A 25,828-nucleotide genomic window follows, 5' to 3' on the forward strand; every position below is an offset into this window, starting at 1 on the left:
TAGCTGTGTATACTGTTTGGGAGCTGTTCACATGCATGACACTTGTTCCATTTGTCATGGCTTCAACTCTAGAGTCCTGTAGGAGCATAAGAATAAGCTAATTTTGAGAGGGTTATTGAAAGGGCCTTTTGAGGCATCGACGGAAGGGAATCAAGCAGGAAAAGCTGACAAACCCTCCAAGTTGACATCCTCTTCGCTTCCGACCTCGGAACCACCGAAGGGGAAAGATAAACCTTCAAGTTCGTCGGATCCAAAATCTGTCTGGTCCAACAAGGTTTTATCTCCTTCGGTTCCATCAGTGTCCTCGGAACCATCTAGGAGCCATAAAAGAACCAGGTCTCCCTCTTCGGAACCGGTGCGTTCCGTACCACAGTCCCCACTTCTCCAGTCTGTGGTGGCAGTCATCGATCGTCCACCCATTCCTCTTTATCACCCAGGAGCCTTTCTGATGATGATGTGGAGAGGGTGGTGAAGAGGCTACTCAGGACACCGGCCTTGGCTAAAATTTTATCGAGCCCAGCCCATATGGAAGTAGACCCAACTGTCCAACCTACTTTGTCGATTCTTCCTTCGACTCACTCAAGTTCAGAGCCAGACCGCGTGGAGGTCGTTGTGGTGGAACCGTCTGATCCAAGAACCCCGGATTTCTTGGGTCTGACATCAGCTCTGATCACATCAATACCACCTTCTCTTGAGGGATCTGGGGCCGACACTTCCTCATCGACTCCAGGGGAGGAGCGAGATCAGACACTTATCGTATCCTGCTCACCCACTCGGAGCTTCGGTGCAGGTGAGTTTGGTGCCTACATCAGCCTCGGAGCCATCACCCTCGGTTCGGGGGAGATCTCATGGAGACTATCGGGCCAGGATTGATCGAGGTGATGAGGAGTGTGCTGTTCTCTCAGACATCTCCATCCTCAGCTCCAGTTGCTTCTTCCCCTTCCGGGCCAGTGTCCACCTCTCCTCCCCAAATGTAGGGAGCCAATGCCTCAGGATGCTTCTTCGGGTGACCCCCCCCCTTCCAAAACCTCTCCAGAGCACCCCTCGGAGGAGGTCCCTGGGAAGAGGAAGCATTTGGACTCCCCTGAGTCTCTGACATCGGACACGGATTTGAAGAACTCAGAAGGGTCCCCACAGTCCCCCTCTGAGGATGTCTCATTTTCAGACATCCTGGAAATCCTCAAGCAGAGGAGCAGCTGGAAATCCCGTGTACCTGGACGCATTTGGTTCCCATCCTCCACCTCCTGGGTGTCACCGCCCTTCAACCCGCTGCTAGGTGTAGTACAAAAGACGTGGAGCTTCCCTGAATCTATGGAACCAGTTCTGCGGAGGCCCAATAAGTTTATCACTGCACCGGAAGACAAACCTTTCCTGACTAAGGGCGTGACAGTTGATGCTATGGTGGTTGCGGCAGCCACAAAGAAGGAATTAGTAGAAGCTTCTTCTTCTGTCCATCCGCCGAACAAGGAGTCCCATGCAATGGACAGATACGGGAAGCGTATGTTTTCTTCAGCTGCCTTTACCCTTAATTCACTGAATTATTTGTCCAATTTTACTCGTCTCCAGAGGGATCTCCTGAAAGAGCTAGGAGATACCCTGCAGGATACTACAGCTGCGGGAGCTTCAGACAGTGCTGCTTCCCAGCGTGCAACCTTATCTTCTGTAGTTAACTCCTCCATGCGGCTTATCTCCTACGCAGCCGATGTAGCGAGCAGGGCAGCAGGCACAGGAATTGCCTTACGGAGATATTCCTGGATGCGCCTTTGTCAGTTCGTGGAGCCTTTCAAGTCCTCCTTTACCAACGCCCCATTTGATGGCCCGTCATTGTTCGGTCCCAAAGTAAAAGAGACTCTTACCAGGTGTGACCAAGACGGCAAAACTCTCTTTGCCATGAGAGTACATTTTTCTGTGCCTACTAGACCTTATCCCAAAGGTCAAAAAGGTGGGAAAATGTGGTTCTGGAAATCCCAGGGAGCTTCGCCTGGTGCATGAGGTGACTTTTCCCCCAGGAGCAGAGGGGGAAACAATAATGGGAGACACCGCCCTCGTGGCAGCAGGCATCCCTAGAGTCAGGGCGACAGAGATACATTCTCTGGTAGGCCCTTCCATCGCTCATGAAAGGAGGCCCACTTGTCCACCTCTGGAGGTCCACCTCTGGAGGCAGTCGGGGGAAGATTGTCAATGTACCCAGAAGCCTGGCAAAATATCACAAAAGACACATGGGTACAGTCAGTAATATCCAGGGGATACAGTATTCCTTTCTCCATACCACCTCTTCCCAGAAAACAAAAATCCATCCCAGATGTGGCACCCAATCTAAGGGAACAAGCAACCCCAGAAGTTCAAAGGTTGCTAGAAAAACGAGTCATCCAAGAAGTCCCAGCAGGCCAAATCTGATCCGGGACTTACTCGAGGTTCTTTTTAGTTCCAAAGAAAACAGGGGACTGGAAGCCCATTTTGGATCTCAGTAGACTCAACATGTCTGTCAAGAAGACAAAGTTCCGGGTGGTGACACTGCAGTCCATACTTCCCTTTCTGGGAAAGGACAATTGGATGTGCTCCATCGATCTCCAGGATGCATACTACAATATCAAGATGGACAGGCAATCCAGGAGATTTCTACAGTTCCAGCTGGGAGCCAGTCACTACCAGTTGAGAGCTCTGCCCTTTGGTCTCACCACAGCCCCCAGGGTGTTCACCAAATGCACGGTAGTAGTTGCGACTCGCCTGAGGTTTCTAGGATTCCAGTTGTTTCCATATTTAGATGACTGGCTCTTTACACCACCACCGAGCATCAACTAAACGAGTCAGGGGACACCACAATTTGCCTCTGCTCACAGCTACGCATCACTATAAACCTCTGAAAAATCTGCTTTGTTGCCGTGCCAATATATTACATTTATAGGGGCAGATTTAGATACAAAAGACATGATAGCAAAACTGCCTCAGGAGAGGGCGTCAACCATTTGATATCGGGTTTCAATCTTAATCGGAAGAAAAAAGATTCAGGCAAGATTTGTTCTGAAATCCTGGGCTCACTGGCGGTAACAGTAACACTAGTTCCCTTGGCGCGCTTCCACATAAGGATATTACAGTGGCTCCTGTTTGCTCAATGGTGTGCAAGATCTACCCATGTCACACGAAATTCTCATCACAGAGACCTTGTAAGAAGGATCTAAAATGGTGGCTTCAGTCTACGCAGGTGACGATAGGCAGGCCATTCATCCTCCCCAACCAGTAGCCACAGTGACCACTGACACTTCCCAGATAGGGTGGGGGGGCATTATCTGTGACAGACTGTTCAAGGAACTTGGCAACAACACGAGTACCACTTGCACATCAGCATCCTAGAGATGAGAGCGGTGCTTCTGGCATTGCAAGCACCCCAGGGCTCTCTACCTATGGGGACGATCGCAGTTCAAATGGACATGTTAGTAGTATGGTACATCAACAAACAAGGTGGGACCAGATCTTACCCCTTGTGTTGATAGGCTCTAAGAGTATGGCAGTGGGCAATGTCTTCTCAATGCTTTTGCATCGCAAATTCCAGGGAAATCCAATGTGATAGAAGACAAGCTCAGCAGGGCTATCCTGATACCTCACGAGTGGTCCCTGAAGCAAGAAATTGCAAACCAAATTTTATACAAGTGGGGCCAGCTTTGCTGCGACCTTTTTGCCACCTCCATCAATACCAAATGCAGCAGCTATTTTGCCCTAGTTTCCCCACCGGGGACAGTCACCCAGGGATGCACTTGTTCACGATTGGCCCCCTGGACTTCTTTATGCCTTTCCCCCGTTCCCTCTAATACCCAAGGTTCTTCAGAAAGCAAAATCATTGGGTTGCAAACTAATCCTCATTGCCCCTTAATGGCCTTGTCAAATATGGTTCCCCTTCCTATGGCCCCATCTCCAGGAGGAGCCTTGGATCCTGGACCCAGTTCCAGATCTCCTGGTGCATCAGTCTGGTACTCTCCATCCTTCCATACAGGCCCTCAAGCTGACAGCTTGGTTTCTCCACTTCCCATCTTAGCCAGGCTTCTTGACATTTCCCTAGCAGTACAACATATTTTAATTTCCTCTCACAAATCCTCAATGAGAAAACTTTATGGTAGCAAATGGAAGAGCTTCTCTTGTTGGGCAGCCAAAAATAGTATACTGACCCTTTTACTGCACCCATTTCAAACATCCTCGAGTTTCTCGCTGAAACTTTTAACCAAGGAGCAGCAGCAGCAGCAACTATCTTGAGTTCAGCTGGCTGCTATTTCCAACTTTCATGTGGGAGAAATGGGTTCCAACTATATGTCCCACAGGTTATGCAAAGCTTTCCTAAAAGGTACTATCCTCTTGAGACCCCCAGTAAGAGAACCACCTCCTCCTTGGGATCTAAACTTAGTCCTAGCTGCCTTGATTCTCCCTCCTTTTGGACCGGCTAATACTTGTTCTCTGAAATTCTTGACTTGGAAAACTATTTTCTTTACTGCCATTAGCTCAGCTAGGAGGGTATCCGAATTACAAGCTCTATCCATTCATCCCCCTTACTTCATATTTCACAAAGATAGAGTTTCTCTCCGAACCAACCCCTCCTTCCTACCAAATGTTTGCTCAGAGTTCAATCTGAATCAGTCAATAGAACTTACCTGTATTCTTCCCTAATCATGGCAACAAGGCAGACTATAAACTCTACCAACTGGATGCTCATAGACCGTTATGTTTTTACTTGCACAGGACGAAAGAATTCAGAATATCCGACCAATTGTTTGTATCCCTTTCAGAAAACAGAAAGGGAACTTCAGTCTCAAAAGTAACTTTATCAAAATGGCTTTCAGACACCATCACTTATGTCTATAATTCACAGAGCAAGCAGCTGCCAGGAAAAATTTGAGGACACTCAACTAGGGCTTTGTCTACCTCTAATGCCTTTCAGGCCAAACTGCCTTTAGACTCAATTTGTACGGCAGCTACTTGGGTTAATCCCCATACCTTCATTACTCATTACAAGGTAGATGTGGCCTCCCGGAACAGGGCATCCTTTGGTTCCACGGTCCTGAACAGTCTAGTCCATTGAGCCACCCAAGAAGAAGGTGCTGGGGAGGTGGTACCAAAGAGCAAGAATGAATGCGAGATAGGGACAACATAACATAAAGAAGTTATGTACTCACCATAACACTCCATGTTTGTTGATCTCGCCTTCCTTCTTGCATCCCACCCTCCTTCCCCCTTCCTGGAAGATCGAGAGGAATTATCTGTCATTTGGCTGCATAGGCTGTGATTCCCTTCCTGCTTTGAGTTGGATAGAGTCCTTTTACTACTATTTTGGTGGGAGATTTTATATATGTGTGTGTGTGTGTGTGTGTGTGTGTGTGTGTGTGTGTGTGTGTGTGTGTGTGTGTGTGTGTGTATATATATATATATATATATATATATATATATATATATATATATATATATATATATATATGTATATATGCACATATATATATATATATAATATAATATATATATATATATATATATATATATACACACACACACACACACATATATATATATATATATATATATATATATATATATATATATATATATATATATAATAGTCTAGTGTTATGGGTTATCGCAAACAAGATCTGGGTAACTCTCGCTAGGCATGTTGGGATAGGGTCTAGCCTCGAGCCAGTGAAAGCTCTCGAGCTTGAGAATACGGCAGAGTCGGAGCCAAGGATCAGCTCCGAACCCAATCAGCAAGAAGGAAGGTGAGATCAAGGACAAAAAACATGGAACGTTATGGTGAGTACATAACTTCTTTCTTTCTTCTGGTGAAGCCATTCTGTTGTTGATTTGGATGTATGCTTGGGGTCATTGTCGTGTTGAAAGGTGAAATTCCTCTTCATCTTTAGCTTTCTAGCAGATGCCTGAAGGTTTTGGGCCTAAAGTGACTGGTATTTGGAACTGTTCATAATTCCCTCCACCCTGACTAAAGCCCCAGTTCCAGCTGAAGAAAAGCAACCCCAAAGCATGATACTGCCACCACCATGCTTCACCGTGGGGATGGTGTTCTTTTATTGATGAGAAGTGTTGTTTTTGTGCCAAACGTACATTTTGGAATTGTGGTCAGGTATTTCAACGTTGGTCTCATCAGACCATAACACATTTTCCCCACATGCTTTTGTGAGACTTGATGTATTGTTTTGCAAATTTTAGCCGGGGTCTGGATGTTTTTCTGTGTCAGAAAAGGCTTCTGTCTTGCAACCCTACCCCATAGTCCAGACATATGGAGAATACGGGAGTTTGTTGTCACATGTAGTGCACAACCAGTACTTGCCAGAAATTCCTGCAGGTCCTTCAGTATTGCTGTAGGTCTCTTGGCAGCCTCCCTGATCAGTTTTCATCTTGTCTTTTCATCAATTTTGGAGGGACGTCCAGTTCTTTGCAATGTCCTGTTGTCCCATATTTTCCTTACTTTTTGATGACTGTCTTCACTGTGTTCCATGCTATATCCAATGCTGTGGAAATTTTTTTGTACCCTTCTCCTGAATGATACCTTTCAAAAATGAGATCCCTTTGATGCTTTGTAAGCTCTCTGTGAACCATGGCTTTTGCTGTAGCAGGCAACTGAATAAATGTCAGGAAAATCCTACTAGGACAGCTGAACTTTATTTGGGGTTAATCAGAGTCTCTCTAATTTGATGGCAGGTGTGTACCCAAGAAGACTGAATGCTGTAATTAAATCAAAAGAAGCTTCAACAAAGAATTAGTTTAAGGGTGTGCACTTTGTGAACCATTAGTGATATTTCCAATTTGAACAAATACTTCAAAGATGAAAAAAATGTTCACAATGGTGTTTAATTTTGGCATTCCCCCCTTTCCGTTTCAGAAAGTTTGGCAACTGTTCTGAATATGAAGACTGCTTACTGGGATATGACTGTATTTCAGCCTGACAAGAAGTTCTTGTTGGGGTGAGGGGGAGCAGCAAAACATTGTCGTTTTGCAGTACTGCCTTCTAGAGGGGTTACCAACTGCTGAGCCATTACCACAGTAAGAATCGAGGAAGAGGTCATGTGTGTTTTTATCTTTGCTTGATTACTGCCTGATTTCAGACTTACTAACCTCAACAGATGGTTAACAATCTCAGATTAGTGATTCTTTATATGAGGTCCCTTGGAATAAAAATAAATATCAATAAAGTAGAACTTGTCTGCCCTATGGTACAGACAGATAAAGCCCTGACTCTGTCACAGTTTGAACAGGAGCTGTTTGGGGAGGATGGCAGTGAAAGGCCATCGCTGGCTTGGCAATCCTGGGGGGACACCTATTGGGAGCAATAGTTGTTCACCTTGTCGAGCTCAAGCCAGAAAGCCTGTACTGCTGAGTGCAAGTCTGACAATAAACTGAGACAAATTCAAAGTGCGGAGTCATTCCTTCCTTCTGAGGGCAACATGTAGTGGGGCTTGGAAGGGCCAGTATAGAGGAGGAGTTTTTAAACCAGTAGTAGTTTTAATGAATTTTGGAAAAAGTCATCTTGTAGTCTTTATCATATCCAAAATGTTTGTCAGAAGATGGGACTTTGTGAACCATTTGAGATGTTTCTAATCTGTCCAATAGAACCAGCAAGCTGGCCTGCTCAGTATTACGAGACTGACTGTGGAGCAGATGAGCTGGTTGGGATTCCCAGCCAGGAAGGAATGGATTTGTAGGACTGTCGCCTGGCTCACAGATTCCCTGCACCTGTTACTGTGGAACAGATGGGATTTTTGGGTGTACGTTGAGGAGCCACTGGACTTGGTCCTGGATGGGGGTGACCTATAAAGAAAAGGAAAAAAGTGAAATTGGCTTCTGCAAAAAGGAAGATTCCTCAGAGCATTCCTAGATTCAGCACAACAGAAACCCTTTCTGAAGCAATAAAAGCTGAAGATGTGGTCGCCTTATTTCATTTGGCAGTATCCTGGAGCACGTTTTCAGGAAGGACTTTTTACTCTGTCATATATCTGCCAGCACAATTGTAGTTTCACTCACCAAACCTCACAAGAATGTGTTCCAGCATTACTTCCAGAATTTGTAAGGTCAGTAGGATGGCACTGTCTGACTATTAACTTCATTTGATCCTGTGTTGGGTAAATGGATTGAAATGGTGATTGGAGGTAGTGCTTTTGGATGTAGACAAAACCTTGTTGTCTCTCAAGTCCATCAACGATATGACAGTGCCACAGACTGTAGTTGATGCACATATGTAGGTGGTTGTCAGACCAGAAAATTTGATGTTTATTGCAAATAGATATGTGGGAACATGAAAACTTAGTTGTAAGGTTTCTGATTCTGAGAGTATTCAGGAAATGTCTACTTCCTGGAGTACTGCAAGCAAACATGGATACCTCAGCAGTTACGTGGAGCATTTATGCATTGCAGCCATTTCCATCGGTTAAGACTCCTGGAAATAACTGTAAAGAAAGAGCCTTGGGTGGTTCTGATTGCACCTTTTTGGTCTAGACATCTTGGCTCTTGCATCTCAAGGAGAGGATGAACAACTTTTTCAGCAGTAAAGTAAGATGCTACTTCCATTAATAATCTCTCTCCATCTTGCAGTAAGAGTGTTGTTTTGATTGTGAAGAGACCTTCTGCTAGAGAGGTTTTTTTTTTCTTTATCAGAAGTGTTTTTTCTCTATTTATGGTTGCTTGACATAATACTGTACCAGGCATATTTCTTCCTTCCACAAGTCCTAGACTTTTATTCATTTGCTGTCCGAGCATCTGTCTTTAGTCTTTTGAAACACATTCTTTAACCATGTCAGTTTGCCTTCCTTGTAGTCCTTTTTAGGCTTCAAGTTGGCACAGTGAACATGCTTCTCAAGGGAATTATGCATCTGTGACCTTCTAAATAGAGTTTTTGGTCCTCTGTGGGATTAGAATTTTGTTCCAAATCTCTGACAAAACCTTCCTTTTGAGCTTCTCTTCACTTGTGTTGAAGTATCTTTTTTGGATGACAGTCCAAGTGGTGGCAGCTACATTCACTAGAAGGGAGTAGTAGTTTCAAGCTGTTGTGTTATGAATCGTATGTAATCACAGATGTATAGTGACTGCCTCTTACCAGTCCTTCCTTTCTGAATTTTGGTCATTTTGGGCATTACAGTAAAACAAGAGGTCAACTCCTTTTCTTGTTTTCCTCATACAGGATGCAGGGAATCAGATTCTCTGTAGGGTAGATATTAGGAGGGTAGGTACAGGGTTATATTACCAGAAACAAAGGTCAAGTCTTTGTTTCTTTTACAGCTGGCAGATTGGGTGCCCCGTGGGAAAGCTAGTGATTTGCATTGAGATGACTCCTTGCACAAGACTTGTTATGGCTCGGTGGATAAACCTGTTTAATAAGTAGTCATTGAGGCCTATTCTGCATGAACACTGGCTTATTTTCATGAAAGTGTCTTTTACTGGTATTTTTGAAGCAGCTACATGGTCATCACTCTATATGTTTACAAAGCAAAAGCATTACAAGCTGGGTATGATTCCAGGTGCCAAAGGAGATTTTGCCATAAATATTCCTCAAGAGATGCTTACTGGAGCATTCAGTCAGCCTTTGGATGCATAACTTGGTGCTCAAGCAGACATCACGAAAACAGGATCAGTAAAATACTGGAATGAGGTACCAGCTGTAAGAATAGGTAGTCAGCTTATTCCTGCTTTCACAGTAGATTCTCTGCTATATGCCAGCTGCTTTTCCTCTCCAGGTCTGAATGTGTTATGCGATTAATCGTGTTACTATGTTGGACAGAGAATTTGGCAAATGGTGATATTCTGCCATATTAGACCTGAGCTGCTAAACCATGCTTTTTTGACAGAAGAGCCTGACTGCAGTAAAACATTGTGGCATTTGAGATGTGTGTGAATGTTGACTGAGACTTTTTACAGGTTGTGCTTTTCCTAGAACAGACTGCTAATGATAAGAAGACAGAATATGCTGGCTTTAGTATTTTGATTTGTAGTGGTGGTGCTGCGGTAGTGTTGTCGCCTCACAGTAAGATGCTGTCCGCTAGAGCATCTTCTGCGTGAAGACATGCGCAAATTTGCATACCTTCGTTGAAGGTTGTGCGTCAGGGCTGGTAACTCTGCACGTAAAAATCAACTACCAATCATTAGCGGACTGGAGTTCTGCTGTGGCGACCCCTAACTGGGATTTGGGTTTACAAGTGGATCCTGACATCACACATCATACTGGCATTTTTCCCAGAGGGAGGATTTGGATGCAGCATTTAAAAGTAAACAAAAAAAGTCAGGTTGTGGGGGAGGGGGATGATACAAACTGAAACATACCCAGAAGTATAAGTTGCCATCACAGTGTGTTTGCAGCATGGCAAAAATGCTACCAAGGGGGATCATTGGTTAAAAGTAAAAACCCCCATGGCTACCTGCAACAACCAAGGACCTGCCCTCTACTCTCTTGTGGATAATGTTGAGTTGCACTAGGATGGAGGAGCTTGTGAGCTTATGTTTGGAACATCACAGGAGAAACACGATTTTTTTTTTTCTAATAACCTGGGATTCTTCTAATAAATCTGGCTGAAGTCCCAGATGAAAGCATTTTATTGCTGCATTTAATGGGTTTGGGACCAAATGCCTAAGACCAGACATTTTATCCTGCACTGCAGTGTTTTGACATTGATAGCAAAAAGCACTTTCATTGCACATCAGTCAGTATATGTACGAGATTTTTAACATTTGCATAGCTGTATAACTGTGCCACAAATGTGGGTTGTACAGCAATATATAATCGATAGCTGGTCTTTAAACGCACTTTCAAAGATTGTGCCAATGATGAACATTAGTAAATGATTTGTTTTAGGAGAAGAGTATCTTTCAGAGAGCACTGTTGTTTCTGATTACAAGTAGCAGTACTTAGTATGACTTCCTTAGTGTAGAACACAGACCTTGTTCTTTAGACCTGTGTGTTTATCATAATTCAGTATTAGTATGTCCCACTTAGTAGCCACGGTGGTGCAGAGGTTAGCGTGGTCGCCTCACAGCAAGAGGTTCTCCAGTTCGATTCTCGTCTGGAGCACCTTCTGTGTGGAGTCTGCATGTCCTCCACGCGGTCGAGTGACGTTTAAAAAGACATGCAGGTAGGTGCGTGCGTGAATGGGCATGCCTTCTTTGAAGGCTGGGTGTCAGGCCGGCACCTCAAAAATCCACTGCCAATCATTAGCGGACCGGAGTTCTGCTGTGGTGACCCCTAACCAGGAAAAGCCGAAAGACATTCGTTTTTCTGTCCTACTTACCTTATTTTATGGGTCAAATCCTGGCAGGTAGTATTGAGTTCTTCTTTTTTAAAATGCAAGGAGAAATTAGCTGGTTGAAAATATGTGAAAGTAATGTACTCTACAGTATAATAACATTTAGAAAGACTTGTTTTGCTAGTGTATTTTACAGGCAGACATACCATCCAGATAGATGTTATAACTGACATCAGTAAAATTTCATTTGAACGTTGTTTAGATGGAGAGGTCTTTCAAACCTTTAACCATGTTTGCACATTGTGTTGGTCTTTAGGAGTGTTTCATGATTCTCAGAATTAAGGAAGCCCTAATACTGAAATGGCCAATGTAGGTGGTAGGGTATATCCCCTCTGCTGGTATTGTATGATCCAATACATCCTTTGAGTAGGCAAACTGGTTACATGCATGTATGCCTGAGATGCATTGTGTTTTACCTTTGTTTATGTTTTCTTGCACACAAACTGGTTTTGAATAATGCTGTTTTTCAGGTTTCCACCTGAGGAAGATGCATACATTGGTCAGATTTTCTTTTCAAAAAACTGAAAAGAAGAAAAAAGTATTGTAGCAAGAGACTCAATTAATCTAGACTGGTTTACCATTATTGTGCAATAAATAGTTCATTGTTGGTGTTACAAAGCAGCTACCTGGAAACTTTTGTAGAGTCAGCCCTACTCTTTGGGTAGCAGTCCTGGTGGACTATCCTTTTTTGAAACCCAGTTATGTTGGTCTTTGTTTAAAGACAGCTTTTTGATTTAACTTTCAAAGTCAGTGGCAATGTATTAATGCCACTCTAAGGGCAGTGGGCTAATAGCATATTTTCAGTTCGATTTCTCACTATTTACGTTTAGTGTAGTGCCACGTTTTCTAAAGTACATGTACAATACAAAGTTAGAGGTTTATTAATTTTTAAAGATTTTGCTTAGATGTTGTTGTGATACCTTTTACTTTGTTTAATCTGTTCATTTAACATCTAGTTTAATTTATTTAATCTATGACATGAGTGTTTTAGAGGTTGAATTTATATTGCAAATTCTTTGCTTTTTGCTACTTCTGTTTTGTCTTAACACCTCTGAATGTGGTTGTTAGCTAAAATACATATTACGGAAACTTCTAAGAAAAAATTAATTGAGCAGGTTTTTTCTACTTTGTCATTCTGCATTTGAACTTGATTTAATGATTATTTTTTAAAATGTTTGCTTTAGGCATATATGCTAAGAAGTACCCGATTTCTGTTGACTCGGTCGCAGATGACGCGATCTCAGAGCTGGACACTTTTGAAAGCCAGTATACACAGGATGGGCAGACCTTCTGTAGAAGTTTCCACGGTACCTCAAGTCTTTACTTTATCGAAAGCCAATACATGCATACCTGTGATGGAACTGTATCAGGTAAGGACATAAATCAGCAGAATTGTAACTGTACTGATATTTGCTGAAAAAGATCTGATGTTATGTTGTCCTATTTCACCTTCATTTTTACAATGATGGGTTTGGAGCCGATCCTCTGCTCCGACTCGGCCGAATACACAGCTGAAAAGACTCAAACTTGGCAAACTAAAACATGAACTAGCATCACCATTAAGTACCCTATTCAATCACAGCCTAACCGCAGGCTGTGCTCGTGAGGAATGGAGAGCAGGAACATTTATTCCCCTTCACAAAGGTGCCTCAGCAACAGACGTGGGGAATTATAAACCCGTAAGTCTGACCAGCCTCATCAGTAAGGCCATGGAACATATCGCCATGGACCTCGTAAATAATGACATAGCCTGGGTCAGACCCAATTCAGCTTCATCAAGGGCAGATCCTGCCTGTTGGCAAATCTGTGCACTCTGGCATTACTGGTAAACATAGCAAATAGAATGTAAACCCCTATGTTGTAAGATGGGTTGCCAGCTGGTTCACAAACTGGTCACACGCTATCAAATTGGTGACTCCACATCAACCAGCAGACCTGTCACCGGCGGGGTGCCGCAAGGGGCCGTGCTGGATCCCCTTCTGTTTGGTATATGCTTCTCAAAAGTTCCGGACAAAACTAAGGAGCTGTGGCTGACCACATTTGTGGATGACCGCAAACTGTGCAGTTATCGAATCCCCAAATGATGTCTGTATACTTCAGGAGGGTCTTACACAGACCAGTGACTGGTGTCTTAGTCACGTTCTCAAACTAAATGCAAAGAAATGCATCATCATTCCCTTCAGTAAAAACAATGTCCCTTCACACTATAAAATTAACAATACCCTATGTACCTACGAAGTGGTAAGGGATCTGGGATCACAAATAGACTTCGACCTTAACTTTGACCACCATTTGTCTGCGGTGGTAAGGAAGACCTTCAATGTAGCACACTTGATTAGCAAAGGATTCTCCTGTAGAGCAAAGTAGGTTATAACCCCTTCAATACTTGTCACTAATCAGGTCCATTATTGAGTATAATGCCCCTCTTAGCATGTACCATACAAAGAACCTGCAGCAATTGGAGAGACCTCAGAGGTTTCTAACAAAGAAGATGAAAGGACTTTAGCACGTGCCTTACACTGACTGACTAAAGTCCATGTCTCTATACTCCGTATTGTATAAACTTCTTAGGGGAGACTTGTGCCTGGCTTACAGAGCAATCTCCAACTTAAACCCTAATGAAATTGCTGCACATCACTAAGTCAAACGGGGTTAGAGCTACCCATTCCAGGGACCTAAATATGGCCTGTGACTTGAATAGAACGTGCTGGAGAGACAAATTTGTCTCCCAGCAACTGCCGCATCTTTGGAATAGGCTGCCAATTCATGTGAAGCAGAGCAGCTCTATGACACTGTTCAAAAGGAACCTGGACTAGTGAATGGGGTACTGTAAATTCATACTGGGGTAGCGCCCACAACCCTTCTGGACATGGGCACCCATTGCTAAATACAATCCTGGGTATTGACTAGAGTATCTATGGTATTACGTTGGGATGAAATGGCTAGGCTTGAAATGATGTTTGGGTTGATAGCCTAGTAACCTCCTGTGATCCTACGAATGGTTTAGGCAGCTTATCATAGACCAACTATGTTTTCTTGCATTTCTACCATTGTACTCTGTGTAAGTGTATGTACTGTTCTACAGCACTGAACAAATGTGTTAATGTACTCAAACTGTTTTACTGGTACTGACTGTTTATACCTTATGGTTGCATCTTACCCTGTACTCAGTAAAAAAATAAATAGAATGGTTATTTTTATTTATTTAAGTGCCCTTTTAAAGGACATCTGTTAGGTTCAGCTTTCTTTTTGGGATATGCTGAAGAAGCTGGGTGATTTTAATAGGCAAAACAAAGCAGCTGTTAGATTTTAGTACTTTGCCTATGGTCACTGGATAAGAATATATGTGTGTGTGTGTGTGTGTGTGTGTGTGTGTGTGTGTGTGTGTGTGTGTGTGTGTGTGTGTGTGTGTGTGATCATACTGTAGTCTTTCAAAGACTGTTGACCTAGTTGCAGAACTCTTCCACAAGTCCATATTTAAGGCAGAACATTTTCTTGAATGGATTCTTTTTTATTACCACAAATAAGAATTGTCATGTACAGTAAACTCTCAGTTAACTGGCACCCATAAGGCTTGTTAGATGCCGGATAACTGTAGTGTCTGGTTGCTTGAGAGTTACTATTAAAAATAGGCCTGACTAATACTGTACACCCTACACTATTTGTTTGGTTTAACTTGTTCTCAGGTTGGAGAGAGAGGATATTTATTACCATCTTCCTTTTAAAAACTCAAACTCTAAAAACATAAGTGTGTTTCTGCAGGGGAAGGAGGGTCAGAAAATGCAACGCATGAAAATTGTACTGTATTTCTTCGATCTTTTTTTTTTTTTTTTTTTTCTTTGCTAGTTGCTTGAGTTCTGGTTAACTGAGAGTTTACTGTATAGTACCTGTTCTATGCATTCCATAATCCCTTTTTTGTTTTGCTAATTCATTATTTTGAACTTGTTTACATAATGAGGTTAATTTTTTTGTTCTTGTCTGTCGACTCTTGTGATCTAGTTGCCAGTCCTTATAGTCTGCTATAACAGCTGCGTGCCACCTGTCCTGTATAATGGAGAGATGATATAACTTGTAGGACCACTTGTCATTTTGTATTGAGAGTGTGGTCAATCTTTAGTACTCAGGCTTTTCATAAAATGACTTTGTTTACATTGCAGACAGACTGATTCTGTTAATAGTAAGTAAACTCAAACATAAGCAGAGCCACCACAGGGGGCAGTCAGAATTGGGAAAGATTTATCCATTCATTTGCAGCAAATATTTTTTCCCAATAGATAGAGCTCCTATTGGAAAACACTTTTTTAAGCAGAAATTATTAAAATGGAATTTTTATTAGCTTGGGTTGGATGTTGCCTGCATGGGTTTGAATATCAGTGAAGGGGGCATGTCACCATAAAGTCTGGTGAACACAATGGCAGACAGCTTATGTTGCTGTTCAGACCCATTAACCTCCATTTAGAGCTTCTCAGGGAACGCATCTTAAAACATCCCTTTGAGGAATTAGAGATGTGAGGGGAATATATGGGATAAGGTTATGGTGCTCTGATGGAGTTCTGCAGTATTATCACCAGACGAGCATTACTATATTAAATATTGGGTTGAGCATCCTATCTTTGTTCTAATTTGTAAATTACTATTCTTTAATCTAATAATTCCCTGTTTGAACGAGTATTTTCTTTGTCAATCTTAAGGAATCTAATGATCTTGAATTATTCCATTTTGGTATATATTCATTTATTTTTATTATTCCTTAACTAGATGGTAAATAGCCATCTTTCAGAGATTTAAAGACCTCATCCAATACTTAGACTCAGTTTTGTCTGTCTTTCATGATTAAGTGTTACTGTTAGACCTTTTATCTTGATTGGTAGTGAGACTCCTTTCTTTATCTCTAGATGTAATAAAGGGTATACACAAGTCTTGCAATCATGGATGCTGACTTGCATGTTTCTCTAATAAGATTTTCAGTTGCAATTTTAACGTCGGTCAGTATACTAAGATAATTACATCACCTACTTTCGACAACTTCCCTCACTGCCATGTACTGCTGGTGCCAAGTCTTATGATAGTCGTCCTTGTTATACATAATACGCTGATGTTTTACATCACCTATTTTCGACAACCTCCCTCACTGGTATATATTGCTGGCACCAAGTCTTACGATAGCCGTCCTTATTATACATAGTGTAAGGCAAATGAAGAGCAGCCCAACCACCAGGCTGAAGAAACTTTTAGTAAAACACAGTTAAAATCACAGCAGTATGAGCGCTTTTGGGATTAGGTCCTTCTTCAGATAAAAACACAATTCAAACAAATCATATTTAAACAAGCAGCAGCCAATCATAACCTTAGTATTGCACTCTCCTCCTTTTTAAGGCAGGTGTCAAAGGAATTACATAATTTAAACCAGGAGTTTTTTGAGCTGTTAACTCTATAATCCATTTCATCTCAATATATTCATTGTAATTCACCTTTTTACTAGTTTTAGGATATACAAATAAATTTTCTTCCATGATAAATGCACAGGCTTTGCACTGTCTGCACTGAAAAGTCCCTTTTCGTTGACTTATACTTTTATGCATGCTCTTATGTTCCTGATTAAACAAATCCTTCAAGTTTTTATTTCTTCTAAAACCAAGCGAAGGGTTCCTTCCCACTATATTACATATCAACATAAGTGTGCAAAGTTTTCCAGTTACGTCTGATAATGTCACATACACCTTGTCTATCATTACTGTATGTCAACATCAGCCTTATGTTATCACCTCTGTTTGAAGCACATTCTAATGGTGTGTCTGCTTCTGGGGACTTTCTGTGGAGAACCATGGCTTAGCTTACCCCTTCAATGAAACTTAGTGTTATGATCACTTCTGTTTTAGTTTTTTATACCCTCTTTTATTCAGATTAACCCCTAACTCTGCAATTTCATTTTCAAAACATGTATCAACATTGCAGAGGCGGGAGATCGTGTTCACCTGGACCTTGATTATGTTATCAAAGGTATGCCTTGGGTGCATGCTGTCATAAGCCAACTTTTTCTGTATAATGATGTATTTATAAATACTCTTGCTTTCTCAAGTTAGATGCACATCCAGAAAGTCTGTGCTCTCTCTTGAGCTATGCATAGTGACTCTCAAAAAATTTGTGCTAGATTCTAAGTATGTAATAAAATGTTCTAAGTCACTCAACGTACCCTTCCATAGGAAAAAAATGTCATCCACGAATCTAACGTAATGACACAGTTCCTTCCATGCATGCATCTTATCAAAAATAACCATTTCCTCCCAGTAGGCAAGCACAAGGTTTGCATATGAATTGGCACATGGAGTGCCCATCGCAATCCCCTGCTTCTGTCTATAGTAATGTCCATAGCATAGAAAATATTATTTTCCAAAATAAGTGATAATACCTCACAGACCAGTCTCCTCTTGTTAGCCTCAAAATGTACCTTAATAATCAAAATATATTCAGTGGCTGATATGCCATATGCATTGCTTATCACAGTAAACAAATCTTTAACATCAATTGTTACTAGTATATAGTCTCATTTCTCTTGTGTAGTTAAAATTCATGCAGACCAGTTAAAAAAATGGCCAGTGTCTTTCAGTATTCTGGGGGGGGGGGTGATTTGGTGAATTACACTGAATATATTGAGATGAAATGGATTATAGAGTTAACCGCTCAAAAAACTCCTGGTTTAAATTATGTAATTCCTTTGACACCTGCCTTAAAAAGGAGGAGAGTGCAATACTAAGGTTATGATTGGCTGCTGCTTGTTTAAATATGATTTGTTTGAATTGTGTTTTTATCTGAAGAAGGACCTAATCCCAAAAGTGCTCATACTTCTGTGATTTTAACTGTGTTTTATTAAAAGTTTCTTCAGCCTGGTGGTTGGACTGCTCTTCATTTGCCTTGCATTTGATTTATTTTGAGCAGTTAACCTTTAGTGGAGGACTCCAGTACACATATATCTGTTTTATTATACATAATATGCTGATGTTTTACATCGCCTATTTTCGACAACTTCCCTCACTGCTGTATACCGCTGGCACCTAGTCTTATGGTAGCCATCCTTATTATACATAATATACTGATGTTTATTTGCATGTTATGCTTTCTTGACTACTTATGTAACATTTAAACATACCTGAAAGTTTTTTAGTCTGCACCTGTCTTGGTTTCCTAATGATCTACTCGATCATGTTTAGATGAGACTCTCTAAATTGATCATTTAAAAGTGATGCAAGATTTTAGTAAAGATAGTGGGTGGATCATTGTTCTGACTCTGAAGATGGGGGGAAATTGGAGTAAAGTCACAAAAAGATAAATTCTACTTACTTAATACTACATGATTGTGCAACTTTGGTGTACTTGGAGATCAGAAGTATGGAGGCAGCCTCGTATTGGGGGAAGATGGTGTTACTTCCTTTGCAAAAGCACTTTGATATTTTGTATTTGTTTTGTTTGTTTTAATGTACTTTATGCTAATTATTCTCAGGTGATAGTTTGGGTGGTCAGTGGATCATTCTTGATTCATTTGAGTCTTAATAAAAGGGCACTCATGTCATTAGGATTCCATTGTGTCTACCTTGTACATTAACTTCACTTCATGTACATACATTCAAACATACATTTTATATGCATATGTATATATGTGTGTGTGTGTGTGTGTGTGTGTGTGTGTGTGTGTGTATATATATATATATATATATATATATGTGTATATGTGTGTGTGTGTGTGTGTGTGTGTGTGTATATATATATATATATATATATATATATATATAAATTATGAATTATTAGATGCATTTTTGTATCTAGCATGTCCAAGGCAATTAGAACTAGGCTGAAAAGTAATCCTTGCTGTGTACTCCTGGTTCCTGTGTTTGCTTCCGTTGAATTTTAAATGTGCAGTTATTATGCAGCACCCAGTTGTTAATGTGTATGTGGGACTGCATAATACACATCCCATGCATCGTTCTCATAAGGCTGTACATGACGATATATCTGATGCTTTTGAATCATCTGTGTAAACAATACCCACTTGGTTTTCATTATCACTCGTGCAACTCCCAAGAATTTACTAAACAGTATTCTCCTTCTTGTACATACCTTCTGCTTCTCTTCAGTTTTCCATGTTCTTCCTTTAATAAGTAAGTTTTAACTCTTTTTTTTTTTTTTTTTCCCTTTGTATAATGGCTTAATCTCAGCTTCTCTGCATTCTTCGGGAAATAAAACAGTTGCTAAACTCACTAGATAAAATATGGGTATACTGCTTTGTAATGGTTCTCCCCTGCTGGTAATGCTTGTTTAGATATTTAATGTCCACCAGCAGGCAGTTCTGTAGCAAATTTTTCTAATTTATTTTGTATATTCCATTGTGGCATCTGGTATATTTTCTACTGAATGTAATTCTCCCACTTTACCTTCAGAGATATTTTCTAGTACATCCATTCTATTGTATTTCTCGAAAATATTCTCTGGTTTCAGAGCATCTGTAACTGTCTTTTATTAGGCATAATGTCATTTGCCCTTGATATGTATCTTAAAATGTCCTTTCCTCTACTTTCTGTGTTCTTTTCTTTTTCTCAATTGCCTTAGCTTTGTTTTGATTTTTACCTAATTAGTTACATGTACAGTTTCTAATTATAGCATTGTAGCTTAGAATTAATCTCCATATAGTTGTTTGCTAGTTTTTCTGGACAGTTTTATAGCTAATGAAAACAGTAATTTCTTTAAAGAAGAAACTCATTTATTTATTGTAGTCCATTCACGCAAGCTCAAACAATCTTAGCAGACCTGTATAGTATTCTCGGTTCCTAACCTTAAATCTAAAATGTATTTGATTTATAATACCTGTACATTTCTTAGTATAGTTGTACTCCACCTTTCACGAGTGTTGAGTGCATTTTTTTTTTCATATTCAGGATATGATCCATGATGCAACAATCAGCTCCATTTAACAGGATTCAAAAATAACTTTTTTGTACTAAAACATATGATAGAGTAAAAGATTAATATATAATAAAATAAAGATTAAATCCTGTATAGTATCTTCCTAGGAAGTCTCCTCTACAATTTGCTTAGATTTCCCTTTATAGATTTACACACTAGTGCAAGTTTCTTGACTTTGGCATCATTTACATTTTAATGTAGCATTTTGGTATGTTAAAATGCCTTATAATGCTGTTATTTTTTATTAAAGGCACATTTTTTGGCTTTGAAGCAGTTTGGAATGCTAAAATCCCTTTGTTGTCATTATTGTTGTTAGTCCTGATGTTGTTGTTAGTAGTGTTAATATTTTTGTTTAATGCCAGCATTCTCTCTCAAAAAGTGTTTGTCATCCCACTGAGATCCTAGGTGTCCTACATTAATTTTAAACGTAGGGTTATTGCCACAGGCTTTCCATTCCCTTCATCCTTGTCTATTTTTATTAAGTCCAATTAGTTTAATTGCTACATTGTAAAAAGGTGTCTGTCAATGGTACAGCGGGTAGCCCACTTGCCTTTGGTGCTGGAAGACCAGAAGGCTGTGGGTTCTGATCCTACTTCAGGTGATTGTATTGCTGATATTGTAGTACAGCTTTAGGGGGTGATGCACCCCTCTAAGTGTGTTGTCCTTCAGAAGAGATGCTGCTCGAATTGGTGGTAACTTGGGTGGATGTAAAAGATTCAACCGCACTGTTTGAAAATAGTAGGAGACATTCCCTGATGCCCTGGCCAAGTTTCCCCTACTAGTATAAATACTGCCTCGGGTCTCCCCTGGAAAGAGACCATCAGCCTACAGGGAGTAACCCGGTCAATAAAGGTTAAATAAATATTTAAGAGAGTGAGAACTTGGAAAAAGAAAGTGTGTAGAGAATGTGGTTCACGAAAGAATTGGAGGGGAAGATTAATGACTAATGAATCTAGGTAATTGGGGGGTGGTGCAGAGACTGAGGGATCTGTTATGTATATTGTATCTCCTTTGGTTATATGTACATCTTCACTGACCACACAAGTATGACTTTAGCACCAGTACATTTTCTCATCTAACAAACCAAATGTAGAATTGGCACAAAGACCATACAAACTTGCATTTTCCTTTTACTTTGCATGGTGTAGGGCAAAGGGATGCATACAGATTGTGAACTTTCTGTAGTTGTTAACTTGCCCTTTTGTTGAGGAGCTCTGTGACTGTGCTGTGGTTATACAGCCAGTTGAAAATCTGGGAAGTGTTGTTTCCTAAATGCAGTAGTGCTGTTATGGGTGGGGAAAAGATGGAGTCCGTGCCAGGAGGAGTAACCTTTAAGTGAGAGTGTTAAGGATGAGTTTTTCCAAGGAAGCTTTTAGTCTGGTTAGCGCCTCTTTACAGAACTGTAAGATGGAGGACATTTCTAGAGGATATTGGGCAGACTGGGTGGGTACACTAAAAAAAGAGAATCGGTGGGATGGTTTGCTGTCATGTGAGATGCTGTTACCACAGTTCAGCAGGCTTGATGAAGTGCAGAATCTGTATCTCGGTAAAAGCTTTTCATGCACAGGTTGTTAGTATGCTGAGAGAATGACAAGCTGTGCAACTTTTGTTTATGAAGTTTTGGAAACAAGTAGATTTTGCACATTGTTGCTTGATTTTAAGTGTCACATAAATATGGTTATGAAGGTTTTAAAACTTGACACTTTGTCTGTACAGTGGCAGTATGCAGAAAAGTTTTCATGCTACTGTCTGAGAACAAGCATCTGAAAACTGATGTTGGGAATATATGATGTTATGATGCTGTATTTTGACTGTGCAATTTGACTAGACATTCTGCACTTTTTGTTTTTTGCCCAAGACAAACCTACTGTTGTCTGACCCCACTTCTGAGGCTGTATAACCCATATCCCATAATGGGTCCCCCTTTTTGCCAGAAAAGTACTTGAGATACTTTCAGCTTGGGAGAGTCAGAAGACGGGCAAGAGATGGTAATCTTGACTGTGTAAGACCCTAATCTTAGTGGAGTGTGGTATTTTTCCATTATACTGTCCAGGTAGTCCCCAGAGCTTTATGCATTCAGGGCATATGAGTGGTTATGACTATGTTAATGTCACTGCATTTATCTGTTGGATGTCTATGTAGTCTTGACACAATTTGTAACCCCCACTAGTGGGCAGCCCTGCAATTAGCGTTCCCTTCTCCAGCCCTCATGCACCCAGACTGCCTTTTGATACTAAATTAACAGCAGTGTGTAGTGTATACAGCCACCCGGGTGTGGTAGTGGTCAGCTCAGAAGTCCTGCAGTTGTTACGGCTGCTGCCATAGTGAAACTTTTCTTTCTGTTGCATTGCGTTTTGTAGAAGGATAGCAACACAACATGCAGACTTCTTAAAATGATCTCTTCCTTCTCATTAACTGAAATGCCGTAACACACTTGAACCATAGTTATGCTATCTAGAACTAACAGACTTGAACCATAGTTATGCTATCTAGAACTAACAGACTTGAACCATAGTTGTGCTATCTAGAACTAACAGACTTGAACCATAGTTGTGCTATCTAGAACTAACAGACTTGAACCATAGTTGTGCTATCTAGAACTAACAGACTTTGAACCATAGTTGTGCTATCTAGAACTAACAGACTTGAACCATAGTTATGCTATCTAGAACTAACAGACTTGAACCCTAGTTGTGCTATCTAGAACTAACAGACTTGAACCATAGTTATGCTATCTAGAACTAACAGACTTGAACCATAGTTGTGCTATCTAGAACTAACAGACTTGAACCATAGTTGTGCTATCTAGAACTAACAGACTTGAACCATAGTTATGCTATCTAGAACTAACAGACTTGAACCATAGTTATGCTATCTAGAACTGTACTTTTGCAGGCCATCATACTTTGACAGCTCTGTGTAAAATGTGCAGTAATTCATTATTTAACATTTTACATCTTAAAGTTTAATTACTAAATTGTACTCTTTATTTGACCTTTGTGGTGTTATGGTAAACGCAGAGCGCTGGTGCCTTTCAGAATGCTGGAGTTCGTGGAGTATTATCATAAGCAAAAAACATCTGTTACATTTTCTGGAATTTTGGGGTCTGCCATTGGTCACATGAGTTCTCTGACCCATTTGAAAATTATATCACTATAATTAACACAAGGAGCATGGAGATTAATTATTAGAACATTCTGCAGGAGCAAAATGTAGGGTAGCCGAAAGTGCTCCCATGTTTGCTACAGGTTTTGGAGCAACGGATGACGGCATTTAACATTTCTTCTTCATGGTGCTTGATTGTCCAGTTTTGTTCTTGACTGGGATGCCTTTTGTGCAGAGTCTGCATATTATCCCTGTACCCAAGTGAGTTTAAGTGAAGCCAATAAAATTGTCTTTATACCACTGTTTGACAGTCACGTCCTTTAAAAGAGGTGGTCTATGTTTTGAAAGGCTGTAGAATTGAATTCTGTGTTGTAAAAGGCTGTACAACTAGATAGGAGAACAGCTTCCATATCTTCTCTCTGCTGTAAAGGGAAGTTCCACAAGCGTCGACTGGTGACAGACAACTCCAAGGCTTGCTAGCTGTAGCAAAACAAATATGAAGACCCCTTTAAAAGTGTAATAGGGCATTTATAGACCTACTGGATAGGTTATATCTATAATGTCGTATAGTAATAGTCTTGAGCATGGGAGACAGAGTATTAACAAAAATGCTCATCTCAATAAAATTTGAACCAGGACATTAAGTACTTTTAGTACCAATTGCTGAAGACAGGTTCCTTGCAAAGTGGCAAAGGGTTTTTAAAATTTTACAAAAATAAGATAAGTAAATTGTAGGTTGAGAAAGGTGGGAAGAAGGAAACAAAAACAGTTATGCAACAAAAATATCATGAAACCTTGGAGAGAAACGGATGTTTCTGTAGTAAGTAAAATAGTTAAGGTTCTCAGTGTGTATCCTGAAGTCAGAATAGGGGCGACATTATCCATGTCTCAGAAATAAGAAGCAAAGGAATTTTTACTCTAGAGTAAGAGTGTATTTTCAGACTTGCCTGGTAGAGCCAGCTTAATCCAGCATAATACAGAAATTGTGTGCAGTAAGAAAGTAAACCTGAATCTTTAATACCACAATGCCACTGCCAAGGAGTTAAGAAAGAGGTGCAAACGTTGCTTAAACTTTGGATGTTGGAAGAATGTGAAAGTGAGTGGAATAGCCCTTTTTTACTGATTCTCTGATGGGTTTGTAATGACATCAGAAAATTAAATAGTATAAATTTGATTAATTTCCCATGCCCTGTGTGAGTAAACTGAAAAGTTGGGCAGGGATATGTTTTAGTCCCATTTGGATCCTAATCAAATGCTGTTGGCAAATTCCACTATTGAAGCCATGAAAAAAAAGAATAAACTAACATTTTGGATATCAGATGGACTTTTCCATGACAGAGTCATTCCGCGTGGTCTCCATGGTGCACCTGTAATATTTCAGAAGTTGATATACAAAATCATTAGAACCCCACATACCAGATATGCCGCATTCTTGCTGGTTGATGAAGTAATATTTTCTGAAGATTGTGAAAGGTATTTTCATAAAATTCAAGACATTTTGAATTTCCTGTGACAACCTGAGTTAACTTTAAACGTAGCTAAATGCAAGTTAAGTGTGGCAGAAACCTGTTTTTGTTCTTTGTAGAGGGCCGAGGACTTTAGAAACCAAAGAGTGTGAGAACAGAGGCAGTACAAAACTGGCCCACACCAACCACTTAGAAGCAGATTAAGGCAATTTTAGTTGTGGCTTTTATCACAAAATTATTCTGCCATTATTTGTTGGGTCTATATCATAACATCGAATTAGTAAATGTCAAATGCTCACATGAGCAAATATTCACGTCCTCTAAGTTTATGAATTTTTTTTTTTTTGCAGTACAGTGAAGATCAGGATTTTTGCCCTTTCCTCACTGTAGTGCGATCTCAGAGTAGCAATATATATTTAGTGGGGGTGTGAAGGTTGCAGCCCCCACAGTACCATTTTCGAGTACGGGAATATTCGCTCATGTGAGTGTTCAATGTTTACGGATTCAATGCTATGATATAGACGCTTATTTGTCCCCTTCAGGCCACTTAAAAGGTAAAGCTTCCTTAAAGGTTAATTGAACAGTTGAGGCAGAACAGAATTTTAGGTAACTAAATAATGTGCTTTGTTCATAACCAGTCCTAGAAACTCCAGAGTTTTCAAAGGGCTTCTTAATGTACAGGGGTATGTCTGAGGTAGGAATAGTCAGGTTATATATGTGGATGAGCATCCTTTCGGTTACCCAAGTAGAAAATTCAGCAATACCAAAAAACATTATTTGGCTATGCAGAGAGAAGTCCTTGTGATAAAATGGCCCCTCACTTTCATAAAATACAATTTACTGGATAGAGGAGCCCTTCTAATTACTGACCACGCTCCCCCTACAGTGGCTATAGTCTCAGAAAGACTCCAAACAGAATGGTCCAGATGCTGTTTAACTTGGTAACAGTCTCAAGATCCAACATCATCTAAGCCAAAGTAACCTAAATCTGGATGGGCTGGTTCAGGAATACAAACCATCCAT

At 40.5% G+C, this 25,828-nt stretch overlaps 1 protein-coding gene across 1 annotated transcript in view; it reads left to right on the forward strand.

Annotated features, from left to right (window-relative positions):
• TIMM44 (translocase of inner mitochondrial membrane 44) overlaps positions 1 to 25,828 on the forward strand; it is a 1,268,345-nt gene that overhangs the window by 40,206 nt on the left and 1,202,311 nt on the right. Inside the window, exon 2 of the mRNA XM_044090681.1 lies at positions 12,464 to 12,649. Coding sequence (XP_043946616.1) covers positions 12,464 to 12,649 — 186 coding nt within the window. The remainder of the gene's footprint in view (positions 1 to 12,463; positions 12,650 to 25,828) is intronic.

This window comes from Protopterus annectens, chromosome 13.part0 (genome assembly GCF_019279795.1).
Source record: "Protopterus annectens isolate FY-2018-M chromosome 13.part0, PAN1.0, whole genome shotgun sequence".
Classification (NCBI taxonomy): Eukaryota; Metazoa; Chordata; order Ceratodontiformes; family Protopteridae; genus Protopterus; species Protopterus annectens.